Source organism: Camelina sativa, chromosome 16, assembly GCF_030686135.1.
Source record: "Camelina sativa cultivar CO46 ecotype springtype chromosome 16, ASM3068613v1".
Classification (NCBI taxonomy): domain Eukaryota; kingdom Viridiplantae; phylum Streptophyta; class Magnoliopsida; order Brassicales; family Brassicaceae; genus Camelina; species Camelina sativa.
Window position 1 is genome coordinate 26,373,325 of NC_141895.1, and position 21,161 is coordinate 26,394,485.

The 21,161-nt window shown below is 36.6% G+C and overlaps 4 protein-coding genes across 5 annotated transcripts; 2 read left to right on the forward strand and 2 right to left on the reverse strand.

The window, feature by feature from the left end:
- Nucleotides 1–22: 22 nt before the first annotated feature.
- LOC104752100 (serine/arginine-rich splicing factor RSZ22A) lies at nt 23–2,061 on the forward strand. The gene is made up of 6 exons (XM_010474166.2): nt 23–511; nt 658–762; nt 851–939; nt 1,044–1,296; nt 1,391–1,516; nt 1,721–2,061. The coding sequence occupies exons 2-6, from the start codon at nt 674–676 to the stop codon at nt 1,755–1,757; spliced, it is 594 nt and encodes a 197-aa protein (XP_010472468.1). The 5' UTR covers nt 23–511; nt 658–673; the 3' UTR covers nt 1,758–2,061.
- A 2,525-nt stretch (nt 2,062–4,586) lies between these two features.
- On the forward strand, nt 4,587–8,028 carry LOC104752101 (putative cyclic nucleotide-gated ion channel 14). Its single transcript, XM_010474167.3, has 7 exons — nt 4,587–4,895; nt 5,163–5,700; nt 5,877–6,089; nt 6,194–6,495; nt 6,575–6,686; nt 6,770–7,006; nt 7,108–8,028. Exons 1-7 carry the CDS (start codon nt 4,867–4,869, stop codon nt 7,852–7,854), a joined length of 2,178 nt encoding a protein of 725 aa, XP_010472469.2. The 5' UTR covers nt 4,587–4,866; the 3' UTR covers nt 7,855–8,028.
- Nucleotides 8,029–8,337: 309 nt separating this feature from the next.
- On the reverse strand, nt 8,338–12,111 carry LOC104752102 (putative xyloglucan glycosyltransferase 8). 2 transcript variants are annotated; one of them, XM_010474169.3, is made up of 6 exons: nt 11,576–12,111; nt 10,384–11,377; nt 9,981–10,289; nt 9,608–9,898; nt 9,414–9,527; nt 8,338–9,335 (listed from the first exon to the last, which is right to left on the reverse strand). In XM_010474169.3, exons 2-6 carry the CDS (start codon nt 11,101–11,103, stop codon nt 8,697–8,699), a joined length of 2,073 nt encoding a protein of 690 aa, XP_010472471.2. In that variant the 5' UTR covers nt 11,104–11,377; nt 11,576–12,111; the 3' UTR covers nt 8,338–8,696. The 2 variants fall into 2 exon arrangements, with proteins under 2 accessions (XP_010472471.2, XP_087347550.1); XM_087491424.1 differs by having other exon boundaries at nt 10,384–11,078; nt 11,576–12,030.
- A 2,466-nt stretch (nt 12,112–14,577) lies between these two features.
- On the reverse strand, nt 14,578–18,749 carry LOC104752103 (ubiquitin carboxyl-terminal hydrolase 19). Its single transcript, XM_010474170.2, has 11 exons — nt 18,296–18,749; nt 17,742–17,949; nt 17,550–17,638; nt 17,363–17,448; nt 17,115–17,277; nt 16,904–17,027; nt 16,294–16,451; nt 16,100–16,184; nt 15,788–16,000; nt 15,595–15,656; nt 14,578–15,503 (listed from the first exon to the last, which is right to left on the reverse strand). Exons 1-11 carry the CDS (start codon nt 18,544–18,546, stop codon nt 14,948–14,950), a joined length of 1,995 nt encoding a protein of 664 aa, XP_010472472.1. The 5' UTR covers nt 18,547–18,749; the 3' UTR covers nt 14,578–14,947.
- Between the last annotated feature and the right edge of the window lie 2,412 nt (nt 18,750–21,161).

Consider the following 21,161-nt stretch of genomic DNA (forward strand, 5'->3'; position numbering starts at 1 on the left):
TTTTCATCCAAATCGTTGATAAAATGCTGATTTTCTAATATATTATTTATGTTTCTTACAGTAATGGTTAGATTGTATGATCTACTATAGAAAGAGAGATATCAAATCTCATTACGTTGTGCGTATACATGTTTACAATGGTGGTATTTTTTTTTTTATTTTTTTATTTTTATAGAAAACCTCCTTTTTTCTTTAAAAAATTTGTAACTCTTAAAAATAACTGTTGTATTATTTCTTAAAATAAAATAAAGATAAGTTTATTTTTCCTATTTTTAGCCATTTAAAAATATATGTTTATCTAATTTTATATTCTATCCAATATCTAACACTGGGCCTTAGTGTAAGAGGCCTATACCAAGCCCAAAATAAAAACTTGATTTTGAGGACATATAATTTGACCCACACTAAAAGAAACTTCCATCTTCAACCTCTCGAGTCGATAACCCTAATTTCACGACGAGCAAGCAAGAAGAGAGAGAAGCCGTTTCTCACAACTCCTTAGTTTCTTCAGGTAATCGCGATCTCCGCTTGTCTCTTCTTGTATTCGTCTGTTCTTTAATCTTAGTTGGATCAATAGATATGAATCTTTTGTTTATTGGTTTTTGATTTTGGTAATATTGTTTAGAGAATTGAGTTATGTGTTGTTGAATTTGATAGGTAACTACTGGAACAAATGTCGCGTGTGTATGTTGGTAACTTGGATCCGCGAGTTACTGAGCGTGAACTCGAGGATGAGTTTCGTCTCTTTGGTGTGATCAGGAGGTACGAAATCGACTACTCTAACCTAATTTTTTACGTTTTTAATTGATGTGTGTAAGTTACTATCATTGTTCTTTTGGTGTCTGTGTAGTGTTTGGGTTGCTAGAAGACCACCTGGTTACGCGTTTCTTGATTTTGAAGACTCAAGGGATGCCCGTGACGCCATCCGTGCATTAGATGGTATTCATTAGTCTCCTATTCTGCTCTCTTTTGAATTATTACGGTGAAGCTGGTCTCTGATGTTCGGGAGATTGATATACATATGCTCTGTACTGTCATGGTAGGCAAAAATGGATGGAGGGTAGAGCAGTCTCATAACCGTGGAGGTGGTGGTGGCCGTGGAGGGGGCGGCGGTGGTCGTGGAGGTGATGGTGGCCGTGGACGTGGTGGTTCTGATTTGAAGTGCTATGAGTGTGGTGAGTCTGGTCACTTTGCACGTGAATGCCGCTCACGTGGTGGTTCGGGTAGGCGTCGCAGCCGTAGCCGTAGTCGCAGTCCTCCTAGATACAGGAAGAGCCCAACTTATGGAGGCCGGAGGTTATTGCCACTCTTCTTTCTGATTGAAGATTTGTTAGTAATGTCTATTGTTCCCGTGCGCTGATTAACTTAACTTTTCTTTTGGGTTTCACAGGAGTTACAGCCCTCGTGCTAGATCTCCTCCTCCTCCAAGGCGTCGCAGTCCTTCTCCTCGTGGTCGCAACTACAGTAGGTCACCACCACCTTATAGAGCACGTGATGAGGTGCCATACGCTAATGGGTAAACTTCCTTTACTCTAGAGTCTATGCTATCTCAATTAATATTTGACTGGAACTGAACTGATATCAAAGCAACTGTTATTTGTTACAAGTGTTTGTGGCATTATTCTCTCACATGCATATTAATCCTAAGTAGACCTTTTTGTTAGATGTTCAATACATCAAAGTCCTTACGACTGATAAGCTTTTGTGTTTGTCTACGCAGAAATGGTCTGAAAGATGTGCGCAGAAGCCGGAGCTGAGAGTTACTACTTGTCTAGATAGCAAGTGATGGAATCAGGATTGAGGAAACGACTGTGTGCTTGTGGTGTCATGAGGACGCTTAAGAGAAATTAGTATCTGTGGATTTCACTAAGAGAACATGTTTTAGCTGTGGGGTGGATTTGATATGCTTGCTACTTTTGAATTGCTGGGATGCTTCATTTTGCGTTTGGATAATGAAGCCGTAGTTGTATCTGCCTTTAGGTAAAATACTTTTAAATATCTACCCAACTTCTTAAAAGACATAAACAGAACTTATGCTAAAAACCTATGTGTTTCTTTGTTTTTGTGTGTGTTATGTTCTGTTGTGTCGAGGTTTCTTCGGGTTTCTACTGCTTCATTGGTTATCTGCTTCTCTGCCTTCTTGGTTAATTTGATCGTCCTGCTATGAGATCTTCTTAATAGTTTACCACTTCTTCTGCTTCATTGCTTATCTGCTTCTGGCTTCTTGGTTATTTTGATCGGCTTTTGGCGTCTTCATAATAGTTTACCATTACTTCTGCTTCTGGCTCTTGCTCATTTTGATCAGCCTGCTTTGGGATCTTCATAATAGCTTACCACTAGTTTTGCTTATCTGCTTCTGGCTTCTTCGTCATTTTTATTGCCTGCTTTGGATCTCATAATAGTTTACCTCTACTTCTGCTTCATTGCGTATCTGCTTCTGGCTTCTTGGTATCTTGATCGGCCTGCATTGGGATCTTCATGATAATTTACCTCTACTCTGCTTCTGCTTCTCATCTAGATGCTCTTATGTTTGAAAACTTCATCAGCTTGGGTGATCTGGTACTTATTACCTAAGGATTTGAAGAAATTTGTCTCAAGTGCAGCCTTTGATGATAGTTTAGAGTATATGTAGAAGGTCTCTGCTCGGTTAAAGGTGTGCATTTTTCATTTTTGATGTTCTCCTTTCAAGTCCAGGTCTTACTGCCCATTTGCAATAGTTTCTGCTTTTGTTTCATCATGTTTGATTCATGGATTGATATTTTGGTTCTCTTTTTTTTATCAAACGGTTGACGAATTTTTCTGGCTTTGCTGAAAGTTTTTTGTTTGCTCCCTCTTCTCCAGTTTTCATGGTTGTCTTTTTTGAGATTATATTATAGCGACCCAACTTTACGAGTTTGGTCACATCGTATATTTTTTAGCAAAACTCTGTACTTTTTTTTTTTTGGACAAAACTCTGTTACCTATGTTTCTCACTTTCACGCATATCATAATCAACTGTGCATGGTCATCATTAAAATTATCCAACAATCGAGATCACTGTACTGTTGCAAGGTATTTAACGTAAGATTGCCTACTCATCTTCGTAGCAATGTACACATTATGTGTAAAGCATTCACTGACCTCGAAAACTACTAATTCGAATTCGAAAGAAAATAATCGTGCTAAAAATCAAAATAGTTCACCTTTTGAGTTTACACAATCTCTTTGATCGGAGTTCGGAGTTCGTCCTTATTCAAGTAATTCAAACTTGATATTATCCAACCAAGACCATAATGTCTTGGGAGTATGAAATAACAGAGTGGCGTCGCATTATTGGTATACGAAACCTTCAAATATTTTATTTGTCAAAAAGTAAATTTGAGAAATGAAATGAATTGAATTGAATGATCGCATATTTGTCATACGAAGACTTGAAATGGCCCACTTTGGGCGTGGGGAGGATTGGTGGGGTTCATCATAAATTGTGAACAATTGTATGCATTTAACACAATTAATTAACTAATGAATCTACAATACAATGTACGATGTTACTATTAGTTTTCACAACCATAAAACAGCTGAGTATACATATAATTTGTGTGGTGGGCAAACACACAACCTTTGGAAGCCTTGATTTTGGCATATTGAACCCTTGAGTTGTACTTGTACACATTTGCATGAACATCTCCGAATTTAGAACAAACGAGCAACAATCCATCTAATATATTAAGGTCTGGAATTATTGATCTCACGACGAATCCAACAATATATATTATATATCCGCATGTATGTTTCTATTCGGAGCCTAAATAGTTATTGCGTGTATGAACATCTCCGAATTTAGAACAAACGAGCAACAATCCATCTAATATATTAAGGTCTGGAATTATTGATCTCACGACGAATCCAACAATATATATTATATATCCGCATGTATGTTTCTATTCGGAGCCTAAATAGTTATTGCGTTTATAAACGTACCATAAAAAAATTACTGCTAATAATTTGAAATTTTATTTGAGTTACATTACATATATCAATATCTTATAATTCATATAAAAGTCTTGTTAACTGAAAATGAAGAAGTACATATCTATACTGATTTGCTACATCCGTTTATAAACTAACTTTTGAAAACAAGACTAAGGCGGTCCTCTTTTCAAAGCAACTTTACCATCCTAACTAACTCGACAGTAGATGTTACCCCGATCACCCGATTAGCTAGCACCTAACGGAATTTTAAACATTCGGGTTTTCCGGTTAATGACACATTTATATTCGTGAATATACGGAATGAGAGTTCTTCATTTTTGTGATTGGTATTCAATGATTCAATGATACACATCATATGATCTCATAAGTCATATATAAAAATGCAAAATACTGAATCTTGTACGCAACACACGGGAGATAGTATGAGGAGAGAGCTAGGGAGAGACAAATAGAGTCGTCTTGTCCTTGAGAATTGGTTTGGTCTATCTCCTTATAAAAATAAAAACTAGCTTTAATGGAACCCACGTTCTCTTCTCTGTCTCTCTCTCTCTTTGCAATTTCCAAGAAAACATTAAAATAAAATCACAACAACAAGTTTAGTTAGTACTAGTATTAAGTCTTTCACTCGTTTTACCTTCTCTTAGTTAGCAGCATTACATTAGCTGTTTCTTCTCTCCACTTCTCTCTCTCTCTCTTCATCTTTTGTTGTTTCACGTAAAGTCAAACCCAATAAATCTGTTACAGCCCATCTCTCTCTCTCTCTCTCTCTCTCTCTGCCATTTTTCTGAACATGAATACAACCTTCTCATGCTCTGATTCCTTTCTCATTGCCTAAAAAAGAACAAGAACCTGTTCTTGCTTCTGGTTTGAAAAGATTCAACTCACAATACAAAGATGGAGTTCAAAAGAGACAATACTGTCAGGTTCTAGATTTTTCATCTTTTTTAGAACATTCACTTTTTTTTTTTGGGTTCTCTCAATGATGGTAAAAAAAGTTGGCCAATCCCAATAAAGTTTTGATCGTTTTTAAGTTTTTCTTTTTTTCATTCGTTTATACTAATTTATACCCCAATAAAGTTATGAATATGTTTTTCTAATCTTTTTATTGCATTAGTACATTATTTTGGAATGATTCGTTCTTGATCTTATTTGTTAAAAACCCAACTCTGTTCTTGATTTTATTGTGACAGATTCTATGGAGACGAGAAACAAACAATAGAAGTAGGAGAGAAGAGAGTGCCATTGTTCAAAACAACAACGGCTCCATTTACAAAACCAGAAGTACCAAAGAAGAGCAAAACCCGTTTGAAAATCCCAAGATTTGGCAGATTCAAAGTGTTTCCAGAGAACTTCGAGATCGAAAGAGACAAGATTCTAGATCCTGGTGGTGATGCAGTGCTCCAATGGAACAGGATTTTTCTCTTCTGGTGTCTTGTTGCACTTTACGTCGACCCTTTGTTCTTCTTCCTCTCTTCAGTCAAACGCATTGGACGGTCGTCTTGTATGACTACAGATTTGAAGCTTGGCATCGTCATTACTTTCTTCAGAACATTAGCGGATTTGTTCTATGTTTTACACATTGTGATCAAATTCAGAACAGCTTATGTTTCTCGTACTTCTAGAGTGTTTGGTCGTGGAGAACTTGTTAAAGATCCTAAATTGATTGCTAGAAGATACTTGAGATCAGATTTCATCGTTGATCTCATTGCTTGTTTGCCTCTTCCTCAGGTATATATATATATTTTTGCAAATCCTGAAATCTTGAATTTGTTACCCGTGTGGCCGCCACTTGGATTGTGGAGGTCCACCACGGACTAGTCGGGACCGGACAACCGGGGCCACATGATTTAAATTTCTTCTTAAACTTTTTGTTATGTTACAGAGTGTTTGATTATTGTTTGCAGATTGTTAGCTGGTTTATTTTGCCATCAATCAGAAGCTCTCATTCAGATCATACAACAAATGCTCTTGTGCTCATAGTTCTTGTTCAATACATTCCTCGCCTATATCTTATTTTCCCTCTTAGCGCTGAGATTATCAAAGCTACCGGAGTTGTTACAACCACCGCTTGGGCCGGTGCTGCTTACAATCTCCTCCAATATATGCTTGCTAGTCATGTGAGTGTGACTAATGAAAGAACTCACTAATCAACTCACAAGAGTTACAATCTGCTATGTTATGTTATGTTCTTCTTATGTTTTGACATTTCTGTGTTGTGTAGATTCTAGGTTCGGCGTGGTATCTATTGTCAATAGAACGCCAAGCCACGTGTTGGAAAGCAGAATGTCATAAAGAATTAGGGCCTCCAAAATGTATTACGGATTTCTTTGATTGTAGTACATTGGACCATCCGGATCGGAATAGCTGGCAGAATGTAACCGTTGTCTTTAGCAATTGTGATCCTTCGAATAATATCCAATTCACGTTCGGTATTTTCGCGGATGCTCTCACGAAAAACGTGGTTTCTTCGCCTTTCTTGGAGAAATATTTGTATTGCTTATGGTTTGGACTTCAGAATCTAAGGTAATTTATTCAGATCAGTCACTTACTCTTACTTTATCATCTCTTTACTGATTCTCCTAACACAGCTTTCTTGTCAAAGTTCTTATGGACAAAATCTTAGCACAAGTACTTCAGTTCTTGAGACCATGTTTGCTATCTTGGTGGCCATCTTTGGTCTGGTTTTGTTTGCTCTTTTAATAGGAAACATGCAGGTAAAAAACATGAATCTTCTTTTGTTTTGTTGAATAGAGAACAATTGTTTTGTTGATTTTTAATTTGGTTGATGTATTTATAGACGTATTTGCAATCAATCACGGTGAGGCTTGAGGAGTGGAGACTGAAAAGAAGAGATACAGAAGAATGGATGGGACATAGGCTACTGCCGCAGAACCTAAGAGAACGAGTGAGGCGTTTCGTGCAGTATAAATGGCTGGCGACTCGAGGTGTTGACGAAGAAACCATTCTTCATTCATTACCTGCAGATCTTCGTAGAGACATCCAACGACATCTCTGTCTCGATCTTGTTCGTCGTGTAAGTCTATTCACCACTCAACTCAAAACACATTCCAACTGGTTCGGTTGTTATGTTGCACCCTTTTGGTCTGACTTTTAGTTTTTGCGATGATATTTCAGGTACCGCTATTTGCGCAAATGGATGATCAATTACTAGATGCGATATGCGAACGTTTAGCATCATCTCTAAGCACACAAGGGAACTACATTGTACGTGAAGGTGATCCAGTAACCGAAATGCTCTTCATCATCCGTGGAAAACTCGATAGCTCGACGACAAATGGAGGCAGAACAGGTTTCTACAACTCAATCACACTGAGACCAGGAGATTTCTGCGGAGAAGAGCTTCTTGCATGGGCATTGTTACCAAAATCAACAGTTAACTTACCATCCTCAACAAGAACGGTGCGAGCTTTAGAAGAAGTTGAAGCCTTTGCTTTACAAGCAGGGGATCTCAAATTTGTGGCTAACCAATTCAGGCGTTTACATAGCAAGAAGCTTCAACACACATTCCGCTATTACTCTCACCAGTGGAGAACTTGGGCTGCTTGTTTCGTACAAGTCGCTTGGAGACGGTATAAAAGAAAACTGTTGGCAAAGAGTCTTAGCTTGGCTGAGTCATTCTCTTCTTATGATGAAGAAGAAGCTGTAGCGGTTGCTGCAACCGAGGAAATGATGAGTCATGAAGGAGGGACACAGAGCTCTAAAACTCGTCATCATACGTCTAATGTGAAACCGCATTTTGCTGCAACGATACTTGCTTCGAGGTTTGCTAAGAACACAAGGAGGACGGCTCATAAGTTGAAAGATGTTGAAATACCAATGCTGCCTAAACCTGATGAGCCAGATTTCTCAGTGGATGATTGATTTGATTATATAACCGTTTTTGATTTAACTTTTATGTGAATCTTTTTTTAAGTTAGAAGAAATCACTTTGTTAAAACTCAAAAAAAAACTTTGCTGCATTAAGTAATTCAGAAAATGTTCAGCAGTTTGTATAAAAAAATACAGAATAATCATCTGACTATTTTTATTCAGACATCATTAGGTTTGGTCTCAGAAGCTCATGAAAGTGGCTCAGTTTTGTTTTGATCCTATCAACTTTCACATGATTTGTATTAATGCCATTATTGAGATTCACACGTCTCTCTCTCTCTGGCTCTAAAAAAATGCTTTTCTGTTTCTGCCGACACTTTCTCTTCACGTTTTGACACAGATCCAGACGAGCTTAAGTCCAGACAAAATCATAGTATTTTTTATTCTTTCTCGTTCTAGTTTTGTCGGATCAGAATTTAGTTATTAATTTTCATTCAGATCAGAGAATGAAATAAGAAGATCGACATGTAAGTATGTAATAATGTATTGCTTTAAATTAAATAGGAAGTTCAATATGAAACCAAAAAACAGAGGAAGAGCTTTAAAGACAAGCTCTTATATCAGAGACATTAAGCAAGAAGTTCCTGACTTTGGTTTGGTAGATACTAGATACTCTATATATATAGGTATAACTATAAATGGTGGCTTAAAACACTAATTTACCAATGGTTAATCACAATGAAGAGAAGTAACCAACCAAAATTAAAAATCAATAAATGCCTACAAACTATGGCTACAACAATAGGTAATAGGAGTAGGAAACTCACAGAGTTAACTGACTCTTGATACATCATTATCTGCAGCTCTGAAGCTTCATCTCCTTCTTTGGTTACTCAACTCATCTGCTCTCCTATGAGATCAAGACCCACAAGAAGAGTGGTGAGACCTTGGAACAACAGGAAATAGAAATGCACTCCTTGTGAGGCCAAGAGACTCCTAACTGCTGCGGTGAGCAAAAGAAAAGCTAGCGCGAGCTCTTTGTGGAATATCTTATTCGTTTTCTTCACGGAAACCGGTTGTTTCTTCTGTTCTTCAACTTGGCTTATCTCCAACAGCTCACTGTCTGAAACTCCTCTTAGTATTTGGTTTGGCATCTTCTTGGATTCTTTATCGTTGAGGTCCAAAAGATCAGATTCTGATGATCTTCCTGCTTTCTTTGTTACAATCCATTCGTAAGAGCTGCCGAGTTGGAATAGTCCAGATACCATCGCGTTGAACTTGGTGACCGACATTGTGTTCTCAAACAAGAGGTAAGGAACAATGAAAGGGAATGACTTTGGAGCAGGAAGAATGTTGAGTAATGACATGAATATCGGTACATAGCAGATGACCCAAACAGGAAGCTCGGCTTCTGGAACGAACATGGTGATGGGAAGAATTACGCAGAACAATGTGAAGGAGTAGAAAGGAAGTATGAGTTTCCTTAGAAGGAAGAATAGTAGTATCAGATTTGCCTTCTTCCACATTGCAATCTACAGGAAGACAAGGAAAAACCATTACATCACTGATATGATCACAGGGTTTTGTAACACACGGTAGCTTTTATATACCTTAGAGGTCAGGATCGCTCGTAGACACAAGCGAAATAGCTGCATAGGTCCTGAGTGCCACCGATGTTGCTGCTTCTTGTATGTTTCATATGACTCAGGAACTTCACAAAGAACCTAAAGATTCTTTACACTTTAGTCAAATTTACGCAAGGCTCTTTATGATACTGTGACAAGAACACTTGATATAATAATACCTTGACATCATTAAGATATATGAATTTCCATCCATGGAGATGAGCCCGGACAGCTATATCCATATCCTCGACAGTTGTCCTTTCAAGCCAACCTCCAGATTCCTCAAGGGCTTTAATTCTCCATACTCCAGCAGTTCCATTGAAACCAAAGAAATTCAAGAACACTCCATTAACCTGCTGCTCAACCTCAAAATGGAAACACAGATTGATGTTTTGCAGACGGGTCAACAAGTTCTCGTCTTTGTTCACAAAAGCCCATCTAGCCTGAACCAAACCTAACTCAGGCTTCCCCTGAAAATAACATTAGCATTTACATGTTAGAAGCTTCCCCTAAAATGGTTCTCTCATACTCTCATGACAAAACCAAACAGACCTTGAAATGTGGAACGGTTAGTTTCAGGAAATCCGAGTTAGGTTGGAAATCCGCATCGAAGATTGCAACAAACTCGTAAGCTTCCACATAATCACAGCTCATTGCAGATTTGAGGTTACCAGCTTTGTATCCAGTTCTAACCAAGCGATGCCGGTAGATTATGTTAACACCCTTTTGGCTCCATCTAGTAACCTCAGCTCTAATTAACTGCTGGATGCTTTCATCATCCGAATCATCTAGAACCTGAATTAGCATTCGATCTTTTGGCCAGTCAAGCTGGCACACAGCAGATATAGATTGCTCATATACCTAAACAAGAATAGACATTAATGTAACTCCATTAATCTAATTCAATAGTGAAGCACATAACAATGTAAGAAGATTAAAACTTTGTTCTCCATACCTCTTTCTCATTGCACATTGGTATCTGAACTAGAACCATTGGATACTCAGATCCTGAACCTTCAACGTCATCATTTCGAAAAGGCTCCTCAACGATTCTAGGCTTAATCTTCTTAAACTTGATCCAAAAACAGCCTAAGCAAAGAATCAAACGATCCACAGACTGTACAAGGAACAGCACAATGCAAAACTTGGAGAGAGCTTTGATTGGAGGAGCGATATAATCAGCTCTTAAACTCAACCAACCAACATAAAACAGATGAAACAAGCTCTGGATCTCGAGTTTGCTTGTCGGGATGTGTAAATTAGGGTTCTTGAAGTAATGCCATCCTCGGTAGTAAGCAACTAATTCAAACCCAAGAGTGGCCAATGAAGCAGCTAAGAAGAGCTTAATAGCTGTGAAAAGCCATCTGTCTCTACCAAGTCTCTCAGAGCCAAGTGGATGAGTGAAACTGAGCCGTCTCTTGACCGAACCAAGGAGAGACCAGAACAGTGTGGCTAGCCAAGTGAGACACCCAACGGCTTTGTGAGCTTTAAGTAGCAAAACCCAAGTCACTTGCTTAGCGTTCTTGCCTCTACTCTTCTCCATTGGTTGAAAGGCACTGTCAGGTTCCTCAACTTCAACGATTGAGTAATTAGGATTCTCCATTTTCACCACTACTGGTGTACCTCTCCTCGTATCCTTCGCCCACAAATCTGAAAAATCAAACCTTGGAGCCATTTTTTTTTGCTAAAGGCACAAATCTCAAAGAAGAAGAAGTATAGTTGAATCTCTTGGTTAGAGCTAAGAACCAAATCTCAAAGTTGACAGATTTAAGCTAAACCCATCAGAGGAAACTTAAATGTGGTGACTTTAAGTGAGTAAATCTTCAGACTTGAGGGTTAAAGAAGAAGGCTTTAAACAACCCAGATCCAAGAACTCGGATATCTAAAGACCCATTTTTGAACAACAGACAAAAAAGGAGCAACAGCTCAAAGGGGTCATTAATAGTGACCTGCGAGAGAGAGTAAAGACATTGAGTGGTTCGGGCAAAGAGAGAGATAGAGAGAGAAGGATTGATACTTTGGCAATGGTAGATAAAAAAGAGAGAGACAGAGAGAGAGAGAGAGAGAGAGAGAGAGAGAGAGAGAGAGAGAGAGAGAGAGAGAAGTAGAAGAAAGGTATCTAAGAAGTTTGTAATAAGATCACTTACACTTTCATGTGAATGTTTCCTCTTCAGCTACCCTAAATGATGGTTTCAACATGCAGATTCATCTCCTTTTTTTCCAAAATCAACAACACTTCATGAATCTTCCTCATAGAACAGCATTTTTCAAAAACAACTTTTAAAGAAAAAGCTAGAAAAAGAGGACAAATTCAAATGGTAGTGATTAACTTGATTATAATGGGCTACTGATCTAAAAAGGTTACAAAGCAGATATTTTAACTTTCAAATGAATTGTAATAAGATTATGTAACAGCTTGACAAAAATAAAAAATAAAGATATTGTAATAGTGGGCAAATCTAGTATTAGGTTTTGAATGATGAAGATAGGTCAAGCTAAGACGTAGCAATTGTAGATGACCTCTGTGTGTATAGTTCGTTTCTGTAGCTGATAAACACATATACTCAAAAACCAAACTGTTCATCAAATGGGCAAAAGCCCCAAATCACATGGATGGAAGGTGTGGGGAAGAAAAGAACAAAAATTTTTTTTGAAGAAAATAAAAACTTGCACAATTAACCTTGTTTAATTTTATTCATAGATAAGTTGATTATAATAATTTCCGAAATGTACTGGAAACATAAACAAGCATATATCAAAAAAATGGAAATGTTATGAAATATATAATATTTGTTATCTCAAAATGAAAGTTAAGGAAGAAAATATGTAAGTCCTCAATATATTAGTTGATTTAGTTTTTTTATTTTTTTTTTTAATTTTTTTTTTTCTGATCTAATGTTTCTAAAATATGTAATAATAAAATTATGTCAACTTTAAAAGACTCTTTTCACATAGATTTTCCTTCTTTTCTAGTACGTACATATCTAAAAGATGAATCGACTCTCTCCAACGTAACATTAACATGTCATCATCTCTTAAGTTTTGACTATTAATCGAGTGTCTCCACCTCATTAATTTCGTTTTTCATTTTTATCGAGGGATTCCTTGTTCGATATGTTTTTCAAGTCATAGTCTAAACGATTTGGAGGGAGAGAAATGGGTGGCCACGTGGTGAAGATCCGAATTCATGTAGCTCAAATGATTTACGGGTTACGGGTGGATAGATAAACAAGTTTGAAATCAACTTTTAACTACTCAAATTATAGGGACGATAGACGATATGGAGAATAGACGCATCTTTAAGTTTTTTTTTTTGCGATTATAAGCACTTTGTAAGCCTTCTCTTTTAAACATCCATCCACTAGTTGTAAAACTCTATATTTCTTTATATCTATTTAACATTACATTCATTTTTTTTTTCTTAGGTACAAATTAAGAAGAAAATAGATAATAAATTGTATCTGGTATTTGATCGAGAATCTAGTGCTCCTACATTGGGTATAGAGTTGGGTTAAAAAAAGTCTAATTTCTTACATGTTAAAGATGCAATCTTTTTGGAAGTTCAAACATGTTTCAGGTAATACCGTTTGTAGTAATTATGTCAGTTAACGTAAACGTGACGTTGTATATCTTCTACCCATTGTTGATTTTATAGGGATTCTAGTATAGATGATGTCCTTGCTTTTGCATTCAATCTTTTTTTTTTTTTTTTTGCATTCAATCTTTGTACTGTAAAACCTTTTGATGAAGAAATCAAGGGAATAATCAACAACAAAAATAAAGCCGATCCCAAACTCAATATGGACCAACCAAATGGTAAAGTGAAGTTTCCTTGCAATCATCCCTTGGAATACGTAGACATGGAGTACATCACAGGAGAACCTGAGTATACACCACATCATTGCGATGGATGCGGTAACACATTTCCACCTATATCAAATAGTGCATCGACTTCCCAGACATCATCAACCACCCCTGTCACCCAAGACATCCTCTCAAGAAAATGTCGGTTGAGACGTTTGACTATAATTATGTTATATGCCATTTTGCAGAGACTACCTTGGTGATGAGATCTACCATTGTTCCATGTGTTATATCAGCATAGATTTGCATTTTTCGATTAATTTGGATAAAGTTGAGCCAAAAGATCCCGATTCAAGATAAATTCATGGGGAAGCGGTATTTCTTTAGATTCCACCACCGCTTACTATTTATCAACCGAAGAGCCACATTCAGTACAGCTTAAGCCTCATGCCTACAAAGGTCTCCTTCACTTGTAACGCATGTGGGCATGAGGCTTAAGCTGTACTGAATGTGAGTTCGCTTTAGGAATGGAGTGTGCAACTTTACCAAGAAAAGTGAAACACAGATGTGACGATCATGTTTTATCTTTGCATCATGGTGCTGGAATTAACTCCAATGGTCAATTGTGGTGTGATGTATCATGTATGTGAGAAAAAGACAGATCCAAGTGTATGGTTTTATGGTTGTGACGATTGTGGGGTCACTCTTCATATCAAGTGTGTACTTGGAGATATGTATTACTTTAAGCCAGGGAACAAATACTGCAAATATGAACTAGTTGCCAGCAATGGTATGTCTAGACCTTTTTGCATGGTTTGTGGAAAACGTTGCATGTTCCCTTTTTTTCTCAAGGGTACTGCTGCTACAGGTTCAATTCTATATGCCTGTTCGATGAATTGTGCAGACGACGATGACTATGGACGACGCAAGTGGTTCAAGGGACTTAAAGGTTGAGTTATGTCTGGGAAGGCCACAAGGCACATAATAAAATCAAGACTGGAAATTAACTCATCACTCTCCTATTTCACAAATGAGAAGAAGCGTGATGTGTTGTATCAACGTTTATTTATGCTTGCTTTATCTCTTCTTTAGCGTTTCTTTTTATTCGAATTTGTTGTGTTTAAGATTCTTGTATGACTTGATATAATTTGTATTCCCATCATCCTATTGGAACTTGTGTGTAAGGGGCTTACAAATAAGGTCTATTAGTCTTTTTGATTTCATGCTTATGGACAGAGCCATCGAGAGAAGATAGACCCAAGCAACCTTGTACAAGTTATTGTTATTATTGCGTTCAACTTCGAAATTGCAGAGTATAACAAGAACACCTGAATTAAGCACACAGTTGTCAATGTGTTCCTTCATTAATCTTTTATGTTATGAGAGTTTTTGGGGTTCAATGGTAATAAAATATATCAAAACAGAGAAATATAAATGGAAAGAGTAACTTAACGGATCCTGAAGTTTCTATCTCATACGACTAATAAAGAACCAATCCTGGCTTTGTTAGCTCTATAGTTCAACCAGTAAGAACCCTAAATTTCTTCTAAATATGGAAGTCTCCAGGATCCAACAATTTCTATATATCCTTCAGGCACCGGAAGTTGCAACGTCTAAAGCAATCTTTAACAGCATTACTGTTAAGTTAGAAGCTCCCTTTTTCGAACTATCAAGAGCCATGAAAAATGTTTGTGATTCCACCATCCTTTTGGATTTCATTGAGCATCGATCATCTCAGTGTCTGAATGTTCTTTCTCCAGGGGTTTGGACTCAGTGTCTGACTGTTCTTTTTCCAGGGGTTTGGACTCGGTGTCTGAATGTTCTTTCTCCTGAGGTATGAACTCTGTAACAGCAGATGGAGATGGAGTAGTAACGTCCGAGCAAGAAGACTCAACAGCCAGATTTTCAACCCCTGGATCTTCTTTCCCATTTGCTACTTCTTCTTGATGATCTGTTCCGGAATCATGTTCCATGTCCATAGAAGGTTTTGATTCAGAATCTACTCTATCAACCCTTGCGTCAACTTCCTTTCCTTCTTCTTCAGACACTGGTACGGATGCTGACACTGACGACAATGATGATTCTTTTTCGGATTCAGGGTCTTCTGAATGTGAGATGATGCCGTTACACAGCGAGGACACATTTGTGTCATTTGCCCCCAACTCGGAACTTTCAACAGAGCCTTCTTGGCTAGATTCTGTGTTTAATGATTCAATTTTCTTCTCATCTTGACCTTCTTCGGATCTAAGACTTGCTGGTCTGGGCTGAACCCTGCACCAATATCAGATATCATATTGTGTTAAAAGTTATTTCTCTTAATACAGTTCTAGCAAATTCTCAAACTCGGCAAAAGGCTCTCTACCTGCTGTAGAGGAGCATGTATGCTCGCTGAAAAAGGACATCTTCCAGTTCAACGCTTTCCACCTGTGAGTATTTTCAGACGGGATCAGAAGATTTCTGAATATTCTAGTTATCTTACAATTGCATCCTAGTTTAGGTCAATATTTGTAATAGTGAAACATAACAACAAGAGAGTATAAAAGATGATTGTTTACCTTAGAATCGTCTATTCTGTACCACTTTCCACGAAAGTCCTTAATGTAGCATATGTAATGGCCGAAAAATGAGGCATTCAACATATCTAAATGCACAATCACAGCGTAGAGTTTGTATACATCTGATCCTTCTCCTCCACTGCTCATGTAAGGGCCAAGATCAAACGTCTCGGGAAAACTAATTCTTTTGTTCAGTTTACCAAACCTCCCACCCTGCACATATTTTCAGATTTCTTAGATAATCGATGGCAGAAGAATAAGAAAAAGCGACGAGGCTAACTAAAGCAAAAAGGAGGACAATGAAGCACAAACCTGGAATCTTTTCAAGGCAATTGTAAGAATATTTGGAGCACAACTAATTGAAAGGCGCTTGCATGCCTTCACATAGTCATTGCATCTGGAAAAGAGATAATATAGTTTGAGAAACACACTCCATTCAAGGATGAGCATATCAGCCATGTCTCTGTTTCAGGAAAAATTAAGGCTTCAGAAGTAATATTAAATACCTATCACATTTGTATAAATTATTCCCCTGAAGCCACTCTTTAGCTGTGAACTGATCAAGACATTCCTCCAATGATACGGCATCCCCGTGGATCTCAACAGTTAAATCCATCATATTTTCATATTGGTCAGAAACATTACTGCAAGCAGTACACTTGACCTGCAAAATAACGAATAACAACAATTGAGGGGAAAGTTCCAAAAAGAGAGAAGACAATAATTTAAAGCAACAGAACCAAGTTTCAAATATGAAACATAGATATGAAACTAAAGCAACTGAAGTAAGTTTCAAACATCTTCAATGAAATCAACAAGCTGGGACAAAAAGAGTGCAAGGGTGAGTGCCATCACACTTGACAAAGAATTGGAACTGAGATCATGATTACACGCAGACCTAGGATATGAAAATCAGTCTTCCACTCACTTCATTATAAACCTCTTAAGAGTAGATTGATATAAAGATTAACCTGTGTCAAAATTTCACCTAATGACTACGTTTCAAACCTAAAGCTAACATACACACACACACACATATATATATATATATATATATATATTCCGGACACACTTTCCATCATTCTTGTATTAATTTAGAATTTGCAAATACAGTACCTGTGACTGAAGAAGGCCACCAAATATATATTGAATAAGTGTTGTTTCTTGAGCGCGAGGAGGTACCACTTTTTCTCCACCAAATTCGTCGAGGCAAACAGATTGCATCATGTCAATTGCAAACCTAAATCACATGAGTTTTCAAAGCATTAACTGACAGATTGACAGAAACTCCACACTAGGCTTACACGAACGAGGGACAACTGCTGACCTCATCAACTCATGAGCATCCTCCTGTCTCCCATACCCAAGATTTCCACCAATATTAGGCAACCGCGAAATAATGTTCGTTGGTGAGAAAGGATACCGGCTATAGTTTGCTCTGTCAAGATGAGTTTCAAATTCACAGAAGAAGCACCAATCATTTCGCCTACCTGTTAAACCAAAGATAGAAACCAATTATAGAAAATCAAATGGAAGAGACATAAAGCATTAAAATTCCTCTGATAAACAATTTACATTCTCTCTTGTGGCCTCTCTCCAGAAGGTATGCAACAAGAGGGCGAGTCCAGGAAAGGCATTGTAGAACCACATTGGCGAAACAACTGAAAGAGGATTGACATTAAAGAAAAAGAAAATCATTTAAAAAGAATTGAACCCATTCAATGGGTGCATAGCTACACTTGAATCCAAATGAGCAAAAAACCTGTTTCCACAGTTAGTGAGCCCACAAGGAGCCATTATTGGTCTGTCCCAGTTAAAATAATTAACAAAACTTTCGTATGGGAAAAGAACCTGCAGAAGAATGTATACAAAACAGAATCAGACTCTGGTCTGCACAACCACAAACTATCAAGAGAGTGCTAAAAACATCAGATGAGTACAAGAAGACCATTACATCTGTTGGCTTGAGGGTAGCCTTGCTTTGGCTCAGTTGAGGAACCAATGCAAGCTTAGTCTTCTTAGAAGCAGACATATTCCCAAACAAAGAAGCTTTGAAATCGTTATCATCATCTCTTCCCACCGATGATGAGTCAGTACTCCGAAACACCTTACATTTTAATTTATGTCCCGAGCTCCAATCTGACTTCTGGCAATCCGCAGAGCTAGTGCCAAAGAACAAAACAAATTCCAAATAAAAAACAAGAAAGCACTAATAACCCTAAAATTCCAAACTTTCAAAAGCAAGATTGTTCTATAAGAAACACTGGAAACTAGCTAAAGAATCGAAACTTTCACAAGCAAAATTGTCTCTTTTCTTTCTCCAGCTACGTCTAAATCAAATCCAAAATCCCTAATAAGGAGACATTGGAGCTAATAACAAACAAGAGATGGAACTAAAATTCCTAAAAATCGAAACTTTTACAAGCAAAATCGTTCCTTTATCGATCTCCAGCTACATCTAAATCCAAACCCTAAAAAAGGGAGCAACTTTGAATCTTTACAACATACCAGTATCGAACAGATTTGCAACGAGAGCACTTCTTAGTAGTTTCCTTCCCACATACAGAACATTCAGCCGTATCGGGAACCATGAAATCTCTGCGGTGGTCGCTATCGAAACCACCGGAGCCACCACCGACCTCGAAGTACTTTGCAGCTGTTCTTTTGACAAAGTAGAGAAGACCGATTGAGAGAAAGAAGAGCGTCAATACAAGCTGCGTGAAAAATTTCAGATCCAAAGGTAATACAACTTCATGCATCTAATTCCAAATCGTGTCTCCTCCTTCTCTCAAACATCGATCTTCTTCTTCTTCTTCTTCTTCTTCTTTGTTTCTCAGATTCGATTCGGAGATATGCCAAGAGAATCTCCTCTGTTTTTTCTTTCTTTTTGCTCTGTGTTTGTTTAGTGCCTTCAAGAATTGAGAATGGGCCTTTAGCTCAATTAATTTACCTTTGGACACTTATTTCTTTTTTGGTCTTTTTTCTTTTCTCTAATTTAGTCAATTTTCAGTTATTACAGGCCAACTACATTTTTTTGTACATTTATTTACATTATAAGAAAGTTAATTTTAATGATAATTAGACAAGTTAATTTTAATGATAATTAGACATAACATGTCTCTTTCTAAATAAAGATAAATTATCAAAAGCAAAAATAAATTAGGTACCTTAGAGTTATGAATAAATAACAAAAAGCAAAAATAAATAGAACATATAAATACTATAATATATACAATTTAAATTTTCTTTTTGATAAAAGTATAACAAAAATTTCTGAGAAATGGAAATGGAAATCTATACGATTTGTTTTATTTTTTTTTTTCCATTCATCTGTGTACCTAATGCAATAACTAGGATCTTAGTAAAAAAAAAAAAACAAAAACTCGAAATCTTCATTGTGAAGATACAATATTAAGTCGACTCTAAAAACCGCCAAAAAAGAGTTAGCATATATGTAGATTTCTAATATGTGACACGTGGCACTTGAACTAAATAAAACGACGTTGTTTTGGTTATTTCTTAGCAACCGTAATACACCCAAAAAATAACCAAAACGATGCCTTTTTAGTCAATTTGAGCGCCACGTAGACGCTACAAGTCGTCTGACTCAGCACAAACTTAACATCGTTCGAACAGATGTTGAAATCGACAACATTTCATATAGTTCAGATGGTAAATTTGAATTTTAATACGGTTATAGTTGTTACTTGCAAGATATTGAAGTTTATGTATAAAAAAGCGTTTGACAAATAGTTGGGGTTGATTTTAGCCGTTTTCTCCCTCTAAGGTACCTAAACTAGTCCTAAATTATTCTACCCAAAATTTGGATCCGAACCGAATACACGAATTGGCTAGGCATAAGTCAAAGCATGTGAGGTATTCCTCCGTTTATCATAAACATCTATATATACATTTTTTGAAACATTTATGAAATAAATCCTGAAATTCAAACCTATTTACAATAACATTAATTATTTGAAATTCATACTTTGGGTCGACGACATAACGCTCTCCTACTACGACCCATTTTATTTACATTATAGTATTTGCTTTATACTTTTATTCCTTTCCATGTTAAAACTTTCCATGTTTGGTAGTTTGGTGACATGGTTGGCTGCAAATAAGTGCTCTTTCTTTAAATGATTCAATTGTTTCAATAAAAAATTTATATTTCTGATTCATAATAACTTTTTCGATTGCATCCTAACTATATAATGAACCATTTCTATAGTAAAATAGAAGCTTTACATCCTAGCTATATAATATGTTAAAAATACATAGAGAACTGACATGTGTTTAGGCCTGGACATTTGGGTACCCGTTCGGGTTCAGATCGGGTATTTTGGATTTTCGGGTTTAGAGGTATAGGATCCGTTAGGGTATTTCTAGACTTTAAGTTCGATTCGGGTATTTCATGTTCGGATTCGGATTACCCAAAGTTCACACAACTCAAAATTTTAGTATATAATTTAGTTTAAATTATTCAATAATACGCAATATATCTCAAAATTTTGAGTATTTTTTAATCCAAGTTTACTAATAAACATTTTAAATACGCCAAATTATCTAAAATATCTAAAAATCTGAATATTTTGGACACTTATATTATTAAAATTATAAATATTACTAATATATTACTACTATATATTAATAATGGATATATTCGGATACCGGTTCGGATTTTGGTTTGGATCGGGTTTGGGTTCGGATTTAGAGATATAGAACCCGTTCGAATATTTTACAATTTCGGATATGGATTTAGATCGGGTTCGGATCAGATCTTTGAATCCATGTATTTTGTCTATGCCTACCTGTGTTTATTTCTTGCTTGCTCATGTTTCCACTTGATGATGATTTCACCATGGGGGAAAACTCTATGACATAAAGCACATAAGTTTTGGTTAGATTAATATTAAAAACATCCCTTACTTAAAATTCGATTAAATATATAACCCGTATTATTAGTAAAATACTAAAATAGAAGTTTTACATGTTTTCAGATAACAAACCTGCTCGTATCAACACAATCGTACTCCATGCCATTTTAAACATTAATAAATGATCTGTCCCAATCGAATTTTAAGTTAGAACAAAATTGGGCTGAATAATATTCAACCCATTCATCTCCAAAATAGTGGTTGAACAAGTTGAACATTTTTGCAGTAGGATTAGTTTATTTTTTCAACTTTTTAGGTTGAATGGGTTGAATAATTATTTTCAACTTCTTCAACCTCTTCCATTCAAATGATGAAATTTGGTTGAATAATTTTTTTCAACTCCTTTAACTTTTTCAATTGTGCAACCATTTGCACCCACAGATTAACAAGAAAGTATATGGAAAGGATGGTTCATTGTGTAATTTTGCTAATACTCA

Bases quoted from the DNA above. Each gene is read 5' to 3' on its own strand.
- LOC104752103 (XM_010474170.2), bottom strand. From the start codon at position 18,546: ATGCATGAAGTTGTATTACCTTTGGATCTGAAATTTTTCACGCAGCTT. The intron at 17,278-17,362 runs GTAAATTGTTTA...TTGGTTTAACAG, and splicing joins GAGAGGCCACAAGAGAGAAT to GTAGGCGAAATGATTGGTGC. The intron at 16,185-16,293 runs GTATTTAATATT...TCTCTTTTCCAG, and splicing joins AATTTATACAAATGTGATAG to ATGCAATGACTATGTGAAGG.
- LOC104752102 (XM_010474169.3), bottom strand. From the start codon at position 11,103: ATGGCTCCAAGGTTTGATTTTTCAGATTTGTGGGCGAAGGATACGAGG. The intron at 9,528-9,607 runs GTATTATTATAT...AAGAATCTTTAG, and splicing joins TATATCTTAATGATGTCAAG to GTTCTTTGTGAAGTTCCTGA. The intron at 9,336-9,413 runs GTATATAAAAGC...GTCTTCCTGTAG, and splicing joins GAGCGATCCTGACCTCTAAG to ATTGCAATGTGGAAGAAGGC.
- LOC104752100 (XM_010474166.2), top strand. From the start codon at position 674: ATGTCGCGTGTGTATGTTGGTAACTTGGATCCGCGAGTTACTGAGCGT. The intron at 763-850 runs GTACGAAATCGA...GTGTCTGTGTAG, and splicing joins CTCTTTGGTGTGATCAGGAG to TGTTTGGGTTGCTAGAAGAC. The intron at 1,297-1,390 runs GTTATTGCCACT...TGGGTTTCACAG, and splicing joins CCAACTTATGGAGGCCGGAG to GAGTTACAGCCCTCGTGCTA.
- LOC104752101 (XM_010474167.3), top strand. From the start codon at position 4,867: ATGGAGTTCAAAAGAGACAATACTGTCAG. The intron at 5,701-5,876 runs GTATATATATAT...TATTGTTTGCAG, and splicing joins CTTGTTTGCCTCTTCCTCAG to ATTGTTAGCTGGTTTATTTT. The intron at 7,007-7,107 runs GTAAGTCTATTC...ATGATATTTCAG, and splicing joins GTCTCGATCTTGTTCGTCGT to GTACCGCTATTTGCGCAAAT.